The following is an 18,409-nucleotide window of genomic DNA, read 5'->3' as shown; positions in this document are numbered from 1 at the left end:
CAGTCTTTTGTTTCTTTTTTTTTTTTTGTAAACCTGCAGCCTTCTAATGCATCAAAACAGGTAGAACCATGCAACTGACCCACCATAATGCAGTATATAGTCAACTCCTGTGTATAGGAGTACAGCAATATCCCTGCAGATTTCCTGTGTGCCTGCTGTGACGCTCTTTTTTTTCCGTGTTCAGAAATGGGCAGAACCCAAGCACAGCAGCATCCTGTACCTAGGCCACCGGTGTGGTTTATGTTCAGTAAAACTTTGTCTACATCCTTTGTGGTATGTTTGCGGTGTCAATATCATTGTTTCTTCTGCTCAGCATTTTAGTTTCTTCAGACTGTCAAATGAACGTCCAGGCAAAGAACAGGTTTGTCGTCCTATATGGTTGCAATCGGAGCTCTCCTTTCATCCCTCCATCACTATTGCAACACCTGTGATCTTACCGCCTTCGTGTACAAAAGCCATCTTACGCCTGGAGTGTGCTGGTTGCTGCAAGTTGGTAGGGTCTGTATGCAGGAACAGCAGGGATCGCGTTGTGCCATCCGGCACTAAGAGTTACTCTGTACTTATTTTCCATTTATATTACTGTTTAGAATGATAGAATTATGTTCAGTAGGGTGATTAAACTATGGCAAATTAGGCAAAGTTGGGTTGTAATTAAAGTGCTATTAAAAACACCTGTAAGTAATCATTGGCCCATTCCCTCAGGAAAATGGCAAAAAATGACCTTTGAAGTAGAGTATTTCATCTAGGATTTCTATATGCCGTCTAACAAGGCATGCTTCGTCCCCAGGTAATTTGTCTAGAAGAAATTGAATGCAGTATTTCAGAAACTGCTAAAAATGAGGGGGACATTGAGTTTTCTTGCAGGTTGTTCTCCTGCAGACTAAGGAGTTACACAGGGAAAAAGTTGATATGTTTTCATGATTGCATTAACCAGTCCAACCAACTGGGTAGGTTAGAGGTGGAAAGCAAAGGTTAATTAGATACAGATTTCAGATCTGTTACGTTATTCACAGTGGAGGGTGTCTTGTTCGAGATAATAATGCCTCACTTTGTAAATCTGTGAACCTGGGAAAACGCAGAATGGTGCGTTGAGTTTGCCAACCATTTATTCTCAAATGTTTAAGGTTAGAGTGCTATGTTCTGTTGCATGGGAATGATTTAAGATTAACATAAAATAAATAAAATCTGTGCTGATCTTTCTTTTCACAATAAAGTTGGTGTAGTATGGATACAAGTGTCATTTGTGTTTTCTTATGTGTCATGTGTCCCAAGCACTGATGATTTTTCATGAAGACTTTAGTGTGGCTATTTGCATAAAAAACCCCTTCATTCCAAATTCAAATAAAATTTAAAACTGGTAGCTTTTTTGTAACTTAGTAAAAAAAAATGCTGTTTGTTTTTAAGCAGAACTGATTTGTTTCTAACTAGTTCTAGAAAAAACTCTTGAAACTTCTGAAATGCAGATTTAGTGAAAAAAATTGTGCAGTCTTCCTCTCCTTGTGCTCCAGCAGTGGGGTGACTATCATGAAATAATTACACATGAAGCTTTCTAAAGCTTTCCCCTCATCCTACAATAGAAGTTGCCTGTTTTTTATTAGAAAACAATTCTTAATTTTTTGTTTTTTTTCCTTCCTTCTTTTCGTTACAGAGAAAGTCCATTGTTGCTGTGAGTTTCATTGCAGCATTCCTCTGCCTGATTATCGTTCGTCTCACAAATGACGTTAACTTCCCTTTGATCCTGAACTGCTTTGGACAAACCAGCGTCAAGTGGATACCGTTTTCTAATGGTCAGAGGCAGCCTATGAGAACTCACTATGGATATATAAATGTGAAAACGCAGGAGGTAAGACCTTGTATCAAAACAGTGCAGCAAAAAGGACCAGCAGCCCTATCTTTCTCTCTCTACTCCCAACTAACTGCCCAGTGGAAAAGCTAAAGCAAGCAATATTTCTGAGTATAATATATTTTAAAAGTATGAGACTATTTAAATGACCATTGAATTCTTTTAATTTCTGTAACGTCTGCAGTAGCTAGAACAGTGGGCTGGCCTCAAAATAATACTTGGTTACAGTGAAGATTAACATTTATACAAGCGAGAGAATTTTTCAAATTAATTTCAGGCCTTCCGTCACTCAAATTCAAAAGGAAATTTTCTTGTGCGTCTTCCTGATAGAAGTCCTAAAAATTTTTAATTTTGCTGAGGATACCTATGTAAGAGCTAGTTTATCTGTGTTTCCGTGTACATAGAAGAGAAGAAGAGAATGACTTATGAAAAAAAAACATGTACAAATATAGAGAAGGCATAGAGCTAGAGATTTGTTGGATTTTTATAAAAGTATACATTAACATTTGGTAGTTACTTGAAGGCCAGGTGTGTTTCCAGTCTGTATTTTAAAGTGCTTTGGACTGTAGACGCCTTGCAAATACTTGCTTTCAGTTTGGTAAAAGAACATTTTACAGGAATTCCCGATTTAAACTATCTCAGGAGGCAGAGTATCTAACGACATTGTTGGGTTTTAGTGGTGGTGGTGATTCCCTCCCCACCATCTTCCTCTCTCTGTCTTTGTGTTTGCTGCTTAGCACAGGTGCAACCTCAGAAAATAAATTTGCAAACATAAAAAATTTAACTCTTTCTAAAACTTATTCCTGATGTGTTACAACAGTCAGTCATGAGAAACATTAAGTTCCACGTACTAGTATTGTTTTTCTTTATAAAATTACAGTTATTATATTCATATATGGAATGCATTCAAATACAACTTTTATAGCGAATGAAAGTATTTCACTACTTCATGGTAGCCAGCCGTATGAATGTATTGAACAACTTACTTATTGTTTTACTGTTCGGGTCTTGAAAATGAACATCAGAATGAGAAAGAATTGTAGTTTTTAGGAGGTTACTTCTTTTAAACCTCTGCATCTTCTAATTTTTGTCCATGTAAAATGCAGCATTGAATATGCTGCAGGCCCAAGTACTTTATCTACAGAGCAAATAAAGGATAAGTACCAGAAAAGACAGCTGAGTCAGGACGTGAATCCAGTCCTGGTGAAATGAATGGGAGCTCTGCTGTTGAGTTCACGGGGGCTAAGGCTCCGTCCAGAATATATTAAATATGAAAGGGCCGGGAACCCACTGAAAATGGAAGGGCAGTTTGTTCTGCATATCCCTGGGTTATGCGATTGCCACCGTGCCAGGCAGGGAGTTGGAATGAGGTAGTGCTGCCACGGTCACTTGATCGCTATCAGCCTAACTGATAACTGGAAAGGACAACGAGCATGCTAATCCATTTTTATTCGCTATTGCCTTCATCAGAGGTTAGATGTAGCTTGCAGGAGCTTTAATACATTCTTAAATTTGATAACACGCTTGGAAGTTCCAACAGTAAATGGAAATGAATGTCCTGAAAGTTGGTGGCCAGTATTGATTAGCAAGACATTTGTCTCAATTTAGCTTAGGTCATGAAGTACTCCTTAAACTTAGTAACTTTAATTTTTCCCCTTGTATTTGCAGATTACATTAATATTTTCTAATTGAAATGATAACGAAGAAACTGAACATGCCTTGATAATAGAGAATGCACTATATTCTGATTTAATTCTTCCCTTTGTGAGAGAAGTTTTATTGTGCTGCCTATGTGAAAAGCTTTCACATGACTCATGTTTCTTACACATACTTACTTTTGCAAAATGGGAGACCTACCATCTCATCAATGGGCAAGATCCAAAAAGTGATAAAATTATACCATAGTGAATTATCAGAAAATTTTAAGATGGAACAGAAGACAGGAGAGAAAGCTTTTAAATACATGAATTATGGCTTTCTCTTTTATTGAGAAAATATGTGCACACCTTTTGAATACGTTCATGGTCTCCTGGGATCTCCTTGGAAGGCTGTCACCCCACTGGGTCCAATGTCTTCCCTGCTGTCCAGGAATATTCCGTTCTCTTCATCAGACACTTCCATGTCCTTCTACATCCTTGTCCTTCATTCTTCACCGTTCTCTGTTCTCCTTCTCCTGTTCCCTTCAGGCTCGTTTCTGAGGCAGAGGAGCCTGGCTGCATACAGCATCTCTGCGACCTTCTAGTGCCAACTTCTCAATGCATTACTAAATAAGTGTATATATATAAGGCCAAAAAAGCAGAGTAATTTAGCACCAAGCCAGTCAGTCATCTGACATGATAGGGAAGCTAGAAAATCTAGATGAACTACATTTCCTTTCCCATCCTTCCCTCACTTTCTGCAGAAAAAGGAAAAACAGCCCTTTCTCCTGAAGATAGGAGGAGTTCCTATCCTTTGGGTAAAGCTGAATGGGATGGGACTTGGAAACCTTAAGAGATATTGGAAAATCAGTTACTTGGTAGTTAAGGCCGAAGGGTTCAGTGATGTGTAGTAAAAGAAGTTCAGGAAATATGGTGATACAAATATCCATATTTATCTCAAGTAGAAACCAGTGACATGCATATTATTGGGTGTGATCAAAATAATGCAGTAAAGGCATATTTCAAGTGTATTGCCTATTTGACTTGACAGTGTAATACTATGGAATTTTTTATCACAAAAAAGTCTGAAAATATTTTAAAATTACTATAACTAGATTATATGGGAGTATTTAATATAAACTGCGAAGAAAGACATAACTTAATCTCTAATTAAAGCTGTGCATAATACAGTGTTGTTGCTATGGTTTCCTTGATTTGTAGCTATAGCAACAGCTTTGGAAAAACTGACTTTATGTACAGTAAACATACTATATTTGAAGTATAAATAGATGTTAAGTGTTGTACTATTCTTGCCTGTTAAGTCTAGGCACATTTTAGTTTTTTGACGAGATATTGCTGAAATAGATGATTCTTCACCTAGAATATTTGCATCCAGTCCCTCCCCTCCCCTCAGTACAAGAGGATCCCTTCCACGATGTGACCTCTTCTCCCCTTCCCACACCCACATCTGAGAGGACTCCCTGAGATCTGAGAGAGACTGTGGCTGCCTGTTTTGCAGTGCTGCTCTCTCACCCAAGTACGTGAATTTTGACCTTACAATGAAAGGGAAGTGTATGGGTAAGAAGACCCACAGTCTTTTCTGTACATTATTTCCTGTGCTTTGTATCTATAGATTTTGATGATAGTTCCCATGAAGTCTATCTTTAAGAAATATCATCTGCCTATTTTGTGAAACTATTTTTATCTTATTCTTGGTATTTTTTCATAGTAAGTATTACTTTGATATAATACTACCACAGTTGCCTAATTGAAACCTATTGTTTTTTGAGTAAACTTCGCAACCCCTTCGCCCTAAACTGATGTGATGATTCTTCTTGTGTATCTAGCATGGGCAAGTAGATAAAAAGAACTAGGTATAAAAAAAAAATAACCTTCCTCCCACTTTCATACCACTCCTACTCTACAAAGAGTTCTGGTAAAATTAATGCACATCATGTATTTAAATTGCAGCATTATGACATCAATTTAAAACCCATTAGCAGTTCGAAACTTTATGCTGAGCAAGTCTAATAGTGTTCTTGGATATTTGATTGTGCTTCCAGAAAGGTGAATTTTGAATAGATTTTTATTCTACCGTCAGTATTAAAATAATATGGTATTTTCTTACATATGTAAAATTTGAAATATAGCTGCAGTAACACTTGAAACATAATTAGAAGAAGTATATTCAAGTACTATACAAGATTAAAACTGTTCTTGGAAAAGGGTACCTTCTGAGATGACCTAAAGTCCCTACATTAAACTGCAACTTTGAGAGATCTAATAGCTTAATCTAAAATGAATTCTGAGGGAGAGAAAAGGTTTTGTGTCATGGATATTGAAGGATCTCATAGTATAGTGATGAGCACAGGGTAAATATCCTAGATACAAGGAACATGTATGGTAGCAGTTATGGTTCTTTTTAGTTCTATTGTAATTAAAACAAAAATTAAAACCAAACCCCTTGTCAATAAGTGTTGATAGCTAAGAAGTAGATTTGGATCATAGTATCGCGTACAGTTTTGTCCTGTGACCTGGACAAACTAGTGTACAAGCATTAATTGCTTGCCAGTTGTGGCACAGTGAGAGTGTTGCCTGCCCCAAACCATTGGAGATTCAATTTCTTTTCCAAGATATAAGTATTTTTTGTCATTTGAAAATTTTTGACTGACCAAGTCCACCCAGGTCTGCCTAGGTGCTTGTCCAGGAGAAACCCATAAATTCTCTGTGGATGTCTCAAACACGATCGGGGTTCTCAAATGATACAAGATACCCATGTTTAAGCAACTGAATTGGTATCTTAATGACTAACAGAAGATGCATTCACTAAACAAATTATTGCTAGAGTCCCCACTGCCCTATTCCTCTTCCCAACCCTTTTTTTTGCCTGGGAGAAGAACCACCTTCAGAATAAGCTGCATGGTCCACCTGAAACCACTGTTATGAACCTAGAAGAGAGGGAGCAAGTGCAGATGATAAGAGTCCTGGATAGAGTAAATTCTGCCAACGTAGCCCTTTTCCTTCTGTATATATGGAATTAGCTCTGGTTTTCAAAGCAGCCACAACTCTGGTGGTGCCTCATGAGGAAAAAGTCAAGTGCCAGGATAAATATATCAACTGTTCTATACAAAGGAATTAAATCTGCTCCACACAGAGCCTAAATGTGATGAGCCAAGCAGTGGTGCCTGTGCGGCAGCTCTGCTTGTTTAAAAAAAGTCTAAGGGACTTGGAAAGAGATTACTGTCCGTCATTGTGCTGTGCCATCAGAAGTTAATCCATCTCATCCCAAAAGAATCTGGCCTGGTAAAAATAAATGTTTGTGATGCACAGAATCATGAGCTGGATCACTGTTGATGAGAGCTTACAGGCTATACTAGAAGAGTTGCCTGGTGTCATAGGTTTGCCATCCACCTTGGTTATAAATTTCCAGAGATTTCTTCTGCCTTCTTAAGGATTTTGTACTGCCAGCAAACAGGAAGCTTTATGTTAGATAATAGTGGACTATGTACTAGAAGGTGCCAGTTACGTTTTCCTCGTGAGAAGTGTGGAGGACACCTTTCCAAATGAGAGACACCATGAAAATTGTCTTGAGAAACAGAGACAGAACTGAAGTTTCGCAACTAGCCAGCTTCATAGACAGATTTCTATCAGTAAAGTTTGTTTTTAGCTACATGTCAGGTGTATAAAAGGACCAGTCAAGGTGGATGAAGTATTCTTTGGATTGGTAAGGAAGAGAGCAGATAGTTTTGGTGTAATAACTTCCTGCATGAGTGCAAACCACTGGGGAAATCACGGAAGGTGGGCTGGCTGGCGTAATAAACAGAGAAGGACAAGGCTTGCAGTCGATGGGAGGGAGGAGAAACTCTAACGTGAATGTGCTTTTACTCTGTATGAGAACTGAATTGTGTTACTACGATGTGTTTTCAGCCTCTTTGTCAGTAATGTTTGCTAAATGAAGGGTGGGCTGGTTTGTATTGATAGCAAGCAAGCTGTCCTCTTGGTGTTTCATTTCATCAGCTGAGAGCGCAGTATCTTATCACTTGCACAGTGAATTTCTGCCCACTACTGCTTTTTAAAAATTAAGATGCCTCCATCACAACACGTCCGCTGCTACCCTACTGTGTTTACACCTGGAACATATTTGTCATAGAGATTCAAGGTATCCTTTGCCAGCAAAGTGTCCTTAGGTTGGATGCAGCGATGATGGCTAAAGTAAATCTTGTCCTGGTGTATAAAATACACCAAGGAGTAGAAAGAGCCAGTGAAAATGGAGTCTTGCTGATATTATTTCTACACAAGAGGTTTCTGCTGGCTATGAAATTCAGGAGTTTTAGCCCTTTGTGCTCTTGCCCAGCATAGCTGTTCTGGCAGAGATGTGTAGTATTGAGCTGTTCTGAGACTATTAATATTTCCCTTCAGGGAAGCGGAGTGCCAGCCACACACACAGTCGCACATATGCACATGGGTGCACACGTGAACACAGAAGCCAGACCTTGCTCAAGAGACAGACCCCTAGCACTGACAACCATGCCAATCACTGGCCAGTTTTAAAGCCACTGCCATCTTCCTTGAAGGCCTTTGCTTTCTAAGTTTGCTCCCTTGGCCATCTGTCATAGCCTGAGTTTGGCAGCTTCAGATTCTGCTGCAAGGCTCTGTGGCTTGAATATATTGCTTTTGTGTCTTGTATTGTTTTCTCTGAGCTGCTGGGAAATTTGTACCACATGAGCCTTTCCTGTTAGGCATTTTGTTAGATTTAAACGTGAACCTTTGGAGTTAAATGCACCTTCAGCTGCTGATCCATGCTCTCTGCTCTCAGATCAGGCTGGAACCAATGTACTGATGTAATGCTGCAAGGGACTCTCTTTGAGCGGATGTAGATTGCACCAGCAAAAATTGCTTTTCTTGGGATAGTCTCTCTTGTCTGGATGAATACATTAATCAGTACTACTAAATATGCCTTATATTGGTCTGTATAAGGGCCGACACAGTTGTGTTGAAAACCTCATGCCTCCTGCTGGCACTACCACGCTGGCGGCGTGTGCTCCACAGAGCTCTGCTTCACAGAGTTACCATATGTGTAACAGGGAGCTGTGGGTATGGCCATAGCTATAAATTCTGCCTGTCTATCCATCATAAATCATTTTTTGAGTTACCTCTATACCACTAAGTGACATTACCACTAATGTTGGAAATCTCATGGTAAATCCTGCACCATAAAATGAAAAGCAATTCAATCTGGGCAGAGTTAGGGGAAAAATGAAATTCTGTGTTTATTCAGATAATGGCAGTATTTCTTTCTTGCAGCTTTACCTTTCCCCTCCCCATTTGATCTATTTGTCATATTCAGCTAGTCAAAGATTACAGTAGTCTGTTGCTTGCTGACACTCAGAAAAGCGGTCAAATTATGGCTGAGATGCCCATTAGCTGAATAAATACGTCGCTAAATGAAATTCCCAAATGAGCACAAAGAAATTACTGGAGTCATTTTGGAATTGTCCATTTAATAATAACAATTGATCCTCCATTTTTATTCCCCACCCCAGGGGGGCACATTACTGCCTTTACCTTGTCCACACCAGTTCCAGTCCTCTTTTCTCCAAGTAATAGCATCATTTTTGAAGTACAGCTTCTCAGGCTTGTCTTTAAGAGACTCTTGTAGTTAGGACCCAGAGTTTTAGATGTGAAATTGAAGAAAATGCCACAGATCTTGGATCAGTATTTCTCCAGGGTATAGAACCTGCTTGCTCCTGTTTTAGGCTGCAAAGAATTCACAAGGGCCTTTTATTAATATTTCACCAGCCAAAGTGAAAGTTGGTTTGGGATGATTTCCCTGGTTCTGGTTCAGTGATGCTATCAGCACTCCTTCCCTTCTGCCTTTTTGAGTGCTCGTGCCTAGGATTCATGTTTATAAAGAGAAAATAAAATGTCTAGAGTGCGTCAAGTTCAAAAGTATTTTTCTAAATTTTTAGAAAATACCAAATACCTTCAGATTCCTAGGAAATGCCTGACTACATGCACAAAAATCACCCAAAAGTACTTCCAGTGGAGAGCACTGAAAGCTTAGGTCAGCATATGCAAATATTGTACAATGGAAATTAAACACAATGGTGAAGGACCAAGGTCGACCTTTAAATAAAAACAGTAACCCAGGATTTGATGACATACAGTATATTATAGAATTGATTGATGACTACCAATTTTGTTCTCTGATGCTTTTTGTTTAATTAATTAATTTTATTGATTTGGTAATATTTTCTAGCTTAAGGTACAGCTTCTCCTGTCTTGTTTCTAGCATGAATTTGTTAAAGGTGTGTAATGTCTATCCCATTTCCTCTGACTCTCTCCATTTAGATCCAGTGTACGTTGTCCAAACCTGCTAGTTTCTTCCTTCAGCCTATGTCCAAGTTTGACTTGCTCTTCACTGGCCGAAGTTTCTTTCACTAAGTCATCAGATTACCTCTTTTCCAAAAAAATGCCACCATTTAGGACAGCTCCTAAGGCACAGCTTGGAGATTTGGGAGCTGAGAGGCTGTTCTTAACAAGTCAGCTACTGCTGCATTCTGCACAAGGTTTGGTTCCTGCAGGCATTGAAGATGTGCCCCAAGATGAATGTATTATATTGATACAGTGTTTGGGTGATGAGGTTTTTGAGAAGCAATTGGCAAGTTAGTATGGCTTCTAGATTTCAAACCAGAAGAACCCATGGAAAAATCACGTCTTAGCTCAGAGCTCATGCACAATTTTAAATTTCTTTCCGATAAGTTTACAAGCATAAATTCTTTCTCAAATGGATTGAGTCTCAAGAAGTTCATTTTCAGCCATGCCGGTGTCTCCCAGATGTTGAGAACTGGCACTTCTTCAGTGTTTTCTAGGCCAACCAGATGCTCTGGTTAGGAGACAGAGAAATACAAGTTTTTCAGATACATCCTTGATGATGCTTCTTCATTAATCCTCTCTGTGCTAAAGACATTAACAAAGAGTCAAGGCAAGATAGGGCACAGGAGAATACTTTGGATGTAGAGGGGCAGCCTTGTGCATCTGCCATACAGGTGAGTCCACTCTAGAGCTGTCCTGTTCGTTTCTGCTCCAGCTGGTCCATGGTGTTGGAAGTATTCTGTCATCACCAGCATCAGTGATAGCCGAGGGAGCTAATACCACTACTGTAATACAAACAGTGATGTTTAGTGTTGCCCCACTGCTTGGAAGAGAGCATCTAGAGGAACAGGAACTCATGAATAGGGAGCTAGCAGGCTGGGACTCTTAAGAGCTAGTCTCAGTTTCTGTCCTGCTGCTGGCCTTGACCAAAGTACTTCCTGTCTTCACTGCTGCAGTTTCATCATGCTTATGAAGGATTCGTGTTTACGAAGAGCAGATAACATTTCTGGAGCTTGTCAAGTTCAAAAAGTAAAATGGCATTAATCAGATTGACTCCCTTGCAAAATGCTCAGGGATCTGCTATCCCTGATATATTATCACTTATTACCAGTGTATAACTGCCACAGCATTGTTGCCAGAACAGCAACAAAAATAATCTTTGCACTGTACTAATGCTTTATTCTGATTGACAAAGGACGAGGCAAGCTGGGTACTGAGGCAGTGGTGTTGGCATATATTGTATAATGATATATAACAACTTTCACAGACCGTCATTAATTTTTACGTGTATTCTGTCTGTCTTTGATAAGCATGTGTAACTCCTAATAAATTACTTTGGAGCTGAGCACAAGAATCAAGGAGAAATAGACTTCTGTAGCTATGGAGGCTGGTGATAGCTGAAAATGAGAAGGCAAAACTGACAGATAATTGTAGATGAGAAGTCATTTTCAAGCAGTGAATAAGAGTGATATTGTCTCATGTTTAAAATGAGGAATCGCCTTTGCTGCGCACAACGCGAGGTAAATTCTGTTGTGAGATCTAAAACATTTGCTGTGTTCAGGCTGTTAATAATCACGTACGAAACAACATTGTGGCACTCCTTCCATTTGCTATTTAATGGCTTGCTCCTGCTCTGGTAGGTGTTATCTGCTCTTCATTTTGTGGGAAAGAAATGGTCTTCTGTGAGGTCATTTAGCTGAATAGTGCAGAAATCATTTTCTGCAAACCTAACTATTATCATAACAGAATCCTTAAAAAAAATTACAGTGACACTCTGAGGTTTCTGAGATTAGTGTCTTCCTTTAAGGCCTCTATTTCCTCTCATATTACTTCCAGTCCTGTTCACTGAAACTACAGTGCATGTCTACCACGAGTAGCGTGAATAATGTATATATTTCTCTGCAAGTTTCAGTGTGTGCTGAGTAGTTGCATGTACAAAAAATTAAATCCAGGGCTGAAAAAAGTCAGTTGGCTCCTCTCTCTCCCCGATAGTACATAAATGACCCATAGTCCACACTAACTCAAGTCTTAACCTGTCCATTTTTATTTTTAGAATTCATGGGCCTTCTCCCCCGTCCCTTGGAAGTCATGCAGTGAACTTAATAGTTCACTTTCTCAGTTTTTCCTCACAGACTGAGATATGGAAAATATTACACCCATTTATACTTCTTTCTTTCCTGCTTCTTTAAATACATTAAGTGTTTCTACTTCCTTGTCACTCTCCTCTCTTCAAATATAGATACTTGCAGGTCCACGTTTACTACAACATTATCCAGGCAAACTCTTCCTTATTTTTCCTAATTCTTCCGTAGCAAAAGCCCACCTTCTTCTCAGCTGTCTCAGTTTTCCAGTGCTCTGTGCAGCATTCAGCCCTAATGGCAGGGAGGAGGTGTTGCTTCCCTATGGCAGAACGTGTTACCTCTGCTTACAGATCCCGTATTACCCGAGATTTATTCTTCCTAAAATCTGTTGGATGTTTTTACAGCAGATGCATCACTTTGCAGTTTCCCAAGATGATGCCCAGCTCATTACCTTCCTCACACTTTTCTGCTCTTTCTGCAAATTCCATTAATTTTCTCCTGAAGATCACCTTTAAAAATAAGGCATAAACATGATTTAACTCAGAAGAGGTCATAAAGATTTGCGTTGTATGAGACCAATTACAAAAGGTGTATGGCTAAAAGGCAACGTGAGTTTTTTTGTTGTTGTTCTGTTTCAGTTCATGTGACATAGTCCCGCAAAACTGACTTGAGTTAGTCTTGGAATTCAGACTTTTACCCTTATTTTTTCCATTCAGACTTAGGAAGTTTTCTTGCAGTTTAAATGGTTATATTCATTAGAGGAACAGCTTTCATTATGAAATGCGCCAGATCTATTAAGAAATTAGCTGTTCATTTTATGTACATAAACACCTGGGTTTTATATACATTTGTGCTTCTTGTACCTGCTGATTAATTGTGCAATTATCTAGGAAGTTGTATTCGGAATTCCTGAAAATAAGTCTGTTCATCAGTCTTTACTAAATCCAAAAGTGCATCTAGTAATTTCCCTTCACCCACTAAAGTATGTCATTTTTCTTTGAAAAGTCTGGCAAAATCTTCATAAACATAAATATAATTTTTGCAATTACATATCACTAACGGGCTTTTCCACATTAGATGCGAGTGAGTAGACATTATTGTATAATACTTCTTAAAAACTGCTTAAATTGTAGAATTGCTAGAGGATTTATGAATGCAGCATTTCTGTTTCTTTCTGAGTATCTCAATACTTAACCATTATTTACTTCTGGATGCAATGAAATATTTGTCTGCCTGTGGATGTGCTAACTTTCCATTGCTTTGTATGTATTCAAGATACGATAATCTTTAAAAAATGTGTTCTGCATATCAGGTAGTGTCTATTATCTACCCATCTAGAGAATTTGGGAGGGTAAATGTTTCCTCTAGATTCCTTGTTTATGTCTTCTCCCAGTATCCCTGTAAGTACTACCTCCGGTTCTCCAGCTTCGAGGAACCTGAGCATGTCTGTGAGCCTTTTCCTGTTAAATAGATTTGGTATTTTGTCAGATTCACACTCTAAATTCTGTCGCCCTTTGTAAAGTGCTGGTCACAGCTTCCTGCGTTTCTAGTTACAGTCTTTCTAGTTTAAGAGCAAAGGTGGCTCAGGCACATGGAGCGAACATCCCTATCAACAGCCGTTATGCTCAGCCTATGCTCAGTGATATTTTAAAAACTCATGTTTTGCCCCATGATAACCAAACTGTTTATGGTAATCAGTAATATTCATGGATGTAGTATAAATTCTACTGTGAAATGATGCCTAGTTTCATTTTGCAGCAGAAAATGAACTTTGCATGAACAAACCACGAGCTTTGGTCTGTAGGTAATAGGTTCTTGAAGGCTTAGAGCGTTACTTTCAGCAAAATGCTAATCTGGCAAATTGGTGCATTTAAGAGTCATCCACAAATGCACCCTTTTTTGTCTTATTCAATTGATTGTAACAATTATGGATGCTATATAATGGTGTGCATCACCTTTCAGTGTGATGCTACCTGGAGAGTTCGTTGCTGATGAAATCATTATAGTCTTCTAGAAATGAAATAGGTTGCTACTGAAATTGCTCTCAAAATCTAATTGCAACGTCACTGGAATTTTTCCCATGCTGGAAGTTAACTATATGCATATTCTTTATTTTTATAGAAGTAGCATTTTTATTTGTATGTTTAATTTTATGTCGCTATCTACTACTTATATATTAGGTTTTGGTTCTCATTTTCAGTTGTTGGTCAAAAATAACTTCAGTCCAGTATTTTACCTGATACTCTTCCATTCTTATTTTACCTGTCACATGAATAATAAAGCAACATATTTTCTTCCTTGAGACTTGCCCAGGATTGCTCAAATTAACACAACAGAAAACACGATTTTATCAGTATTAGTAATTTCCTTTTAAGGGTTTCTTTGGGGGAAAAAAAACCCTAAAACATGCTTTATAATTTCTTTCCTGCAAATCAATTCAAATTCCTATTATTATTATTTAATCAAATCTCTCGCTGTACCCAAGTATTTCTTGATAGGCTTGTGATTTCTCCCTCATCTTTAATTCAGATAGCGTCTGATCAAAAAAAAGAAAAGAAATCTTGTTTGATTACAGTTCAGGAGGAATGGGTTAAATGCTTGATCAGCTTGGAGGATTTCTGTGACTGACCATGTACCCTGAGTGCGGTGCACCGTACGTTCATGCCATCCTCTTGTAGCATCTCTGTATTGTTCGAGCTATTAACAGTTGGGATATTTCACCATGTTCAGAGTGACAACCTGAGAACCATTTGTAGTTGTACCTTTCTTTCTGTCCACTCTTGATCTTTTAATGTAGTTTTATTCTATAGAAGCTAAAAATGCCTGGGTCTGTTCGTCAGCGTCTCTCCCCCTAGTCACAATGGCAGGGCACAAACGGGGTAGATGGCCATCCACCATCACTTTTGTCACCAGCCATAGAGTAAACTCTGCTGCTGGGATCGGAGGAAGATGGTGTAGAAATTACTTTTCTTTTCTATACTTTTGTGTTTCTTGTATTTGCCTCTTCCCAAAGAAGCAGACTGAAAGACACTAACTTAATTCCCTAATTTTTATTTTAAGTTTGCCTTAAGGAAAATAGAAATTCAGAAATCCATTTATCTACACTTACAGTATATGCTATATTTATACAAAGCATATTAATGTATTCTTGGACTTACTCCTCTAATTATGCTTACAATTGCTCGATAATTCTTCCTAAACAGAGAAAGCTTTGCAAAGTAAGGCGATCATGTTGATATGGTTTGAATAGTCCGTGCATATCTGGGTGTTTTTTTTTTTCACAATTGCTGCCAAAGTATCTCAGATACCAGCAGCTATTTGTTAGGAGCAAATATTGGTGAGACTATCATGCTTATGTCCTACTGTTGTGAAAATTGCTGTGGGATTATTACCTTTCTTGCAGGTGGTCCCTGCTGATGGACAGTAATGACCTTGATGTAACATCTCCTCTGAAGGCAGGCGATTTAGCCATGCAACAACATCCCCCAAACGCTCTGTTGCAGCGTTAGCAGGGGATACAAACCCATGCCCAGGGTTCTGCATCTCTGACCTTCTAGCATAGAGGCAATAGTGCTGCCAGTTCTCCTACGCTGACAGTAGAGGAGTCGTTTTTGAAATCCAGAAGTAAAGAAACAGTGATAAACACACAGACTTCTGCTGTTAAGAAAAATGTGGCAGTACAGCCCCAGAAAATCTTACCTTCAGTTACCAAATTATTTTGTTTTCCAGGTTGGTGGGAGTAATTTGCTTCATTAATGCAGTTTTACTGCATGATCTGTTCAATTTTTTTCCCAGAATGGGTTCTTTTAGCAGAATAAAAGCCCTTCGAAACATTTGATTTATGCTATAGACACAGAATTAAATAGCACAATTCTGGTTCAGTATCCAGCAAAGTGGTGGGGTCAAGGTTTGTGGTCTGCATTTTCTAAGTGCTGTGCATGGATTTACATGCCCACAGCTTTCATTAGCACTAACACAATTTGTGCATGTGGCCCTGTGCAGTACTTTGGGAATGGAGCCCTCAACAGAGAAGATATTTACTGCGCTGAAGGTCCTATTGGGAAATATGAACAGCTGGGCTCCAAACAGAAAGCACACATCCGAAGTAAGACAAGCATACTGAAAATTATGTCCTGGCAGTTAAAGTTTTTATTTGTACATATTGCTATGCAAAACTGAAAGGAAATATCACTCTTCCAGGATAAATACGGCTTGCGGAGCTAATAGGAGAAAAAATCTGTCTACAGAAAGGATTTTTGCTGATTATAAATTTTTTGTGCTGCTGTTCCTGTGGTGTTGATATAAAAGAAATATAATTTATATGTAAAAGCTCTGTCACTTTGCTAATTATGTTTTACCAGCAGTGAAGTGACCTGCTTACACTTTTGAATAGTCAGATGAAATTATTGCTCGAGAACATGTATTTACATAGATTTTTAGATTTTACTGTTTTAAATTATCAGTTCTGGTATCCCAGCACCTGCTGTGCACTGGAATTGAGCGTGTGAGAAATGCTTTATCTATCATTTCATTGCAGGATCCTTCTATTTGCTTTCATTATGTCTATAGTTGACCAGTAGCTAAATGCACATGAAGTAAGGAGGACTTTGCAAAAAGAAATTGTAGTTCATTTTAACTTTGACTCCTGGAGTGCATTTCAGTGGCTAAAACATGCCCCAGTGTGGATCTGCAGAACCGATTGTGCCCTCGTGTTGCCCGTGCCCTGCAGGGTGGTGCCTGGGAGGTCTAAGTCATAACTCCACAAATCTCCATAATCAGGGAGAAAATGGGGCTTTTGCAGGACTCCTAATACCTCTCTAAATAAACGGACCATACTAATACTTAGCCTTCACATGCAGTTTTACATGTGGAGAGGTTTAAGACGGGGAGGCTCTTTCTGAGTAACAATAATACAACAAATTCCATGCGGTTCTTTCTGAAAGAGCTTACGTTTCAATTCATGCATTGTGCAGCTTGGGAAAAATGAGGCCTACAGGTTGTTACTTAGCTGAGACTGCAAAGCAGATCAGTAGCTGGCCAGACCACACCAGACTTCCCGAGTCCAAGGCCCCTCTTCCGACCGTAAGACCTATGTTTCCCTCCCAAGGGAGGCCCCTGTGTTTCCAGATGATAACATGAGTGAGAGACGCAAAAAGCAATTTAGAATGTAATCTTACTAATTGGCTCTTAATTAGGTTACACGAGGTATTTTGGAATATGGCTGCCTAGTAGACTCAAAAATGTGGAAGGTTTCTTAATATGAATGTTTTATTTCTTAATGACGTATTTATTGATGGGGGTGGAGAGGTATTATTTTTGCCAGAGCTGGTTGAAAGAAACATTTTACTGATGTTAGTTGAAATGACTGAGGTCTGCGTGATGGATAGGAAGGTTCTGGCCCTGCTGCAGACAGAGTCAGTGTCATTATCGTGCTTCTTGGGGTTTTGGGGTTGCTTAGGTACTTTTGAAGTTGACTTATGAAAAGTACCCTGCCATAATACTAGTAGGGTTGCAAAGTCAAGGTTTGGGAATTGGGAGATGCCATAAGTGAAGTAATCTATCCACTCGTGATTCAGACTCTTGGTGTATTCATGGATGTGCATATTGGACAACTTCAGTCTCACTCCCTGCTCAGATTTCATTATTTCTGGTGTGAGCTAGAAATGTGTAAAAAAAAAAGGTTGTTAGGACTGCTACCTCATTTGCTGAAGAAGTAGCAAGGTGTAGTGAAGGAGACAGGATGTTACAGGAATGGAAGGAAAGTCTGTCATGGTTAAGGATTAAATAGCAGCTATTAGATTTTATTCTTGCTTGTTACAGAATTTCTGTATGATCTCAGTCTAATCAAACCATATTTTTGCTAATTGTGTGTTGCTTGCTTTCTGACTGCTTATTTTGAGACCCTTGGGTCTGATTCATTAAGCACTCATCTTTCACAGAGATAGTTGAAGTCAATAGCCGTTTTTTGAATATATAAAATACCAAAGAATTCTCATTGCCCTAGATCCTGTGTGTCAGCGAGTATATACTTTTAAATTTATTTTATAACTTTTACCTTAATTTCTCAGACCCCTTCTGCTGAAGAGGGCTAATAAGGTCTTCTCTCATTTCTCTTTAGAGCAATGTTGGAGAAGTGAGGAGCTGCTAGAATCTAAGTTCTGTACAACAGCCTAGGTAGAAATTAATAAGTCTCAGAGCAGGGTGTGAATAGTGCTCAATAAATGAGGCATGGGGACACAATGAATAATAACAAGAAAACAAAGGCATGAAGTAGCAGCTCATTATGTCAGTCAGTGCAGGCAGGGGTCCAGTGGAAAAAATAGTAGGTGGTTGGGTAATTAAAGACAGTATCATAATACATGCACACAAGGTTGCCCAATTAGGGCTGCACAGCAACCTTAATTCTGACACTTCCCTAAATTTTCAATGCTTGATTTTACACATTTAATGTTCTCTAGCATAGTTTTGGTGTA

The 18,409-nt window shown here is 38.8% G+C and overlaps 1 protein-coding gene across 2 annotated transcripts in view; it reads left to right on the top strand.

Moving 5' to 3' along the window:
• The window catches only part of ST6GALNAC3 (ST6 N-acetylgalactosaminide alpha-2,6-sialyltransferase 3), a 222,246-nt gene that overhangs the window by 98,926 nt on the left and 104,911 nt on the right, over positions 1-18,409 (top strand). For both annotated transcript variants that reach the window (XM_064516069.1, XM_064516070.1), the window contains exon 2: positions 1,649-1,843. In XM_064516069.1, coding sequence (XP_064372139.1) covers positions 1,649-1,843 — 195 coding nt within the window. The remainder of the gene's footprint in view (positions 1-1,648; positions 1,844-18,409) is intronic.

Source organism: Dromaius novaehollandiae, chromosome 8, assembly GCF_036370855.1.
Source record: "Dromaius novaehollandiae isolate bDroNov1 chromosome 8, bDroNov1.hap1, whole genome shotgun sequence".
Classification (NCBI taxonomy): Eukaryota; Metazoa; Chordata; class Aves; order Casuariiformes; family Dromaiidae; genus Dromaius; species Dromaius novaehollandiae.
This window is presented reverse-complemented; position numbering and strand designations above follow the sequence as displayed.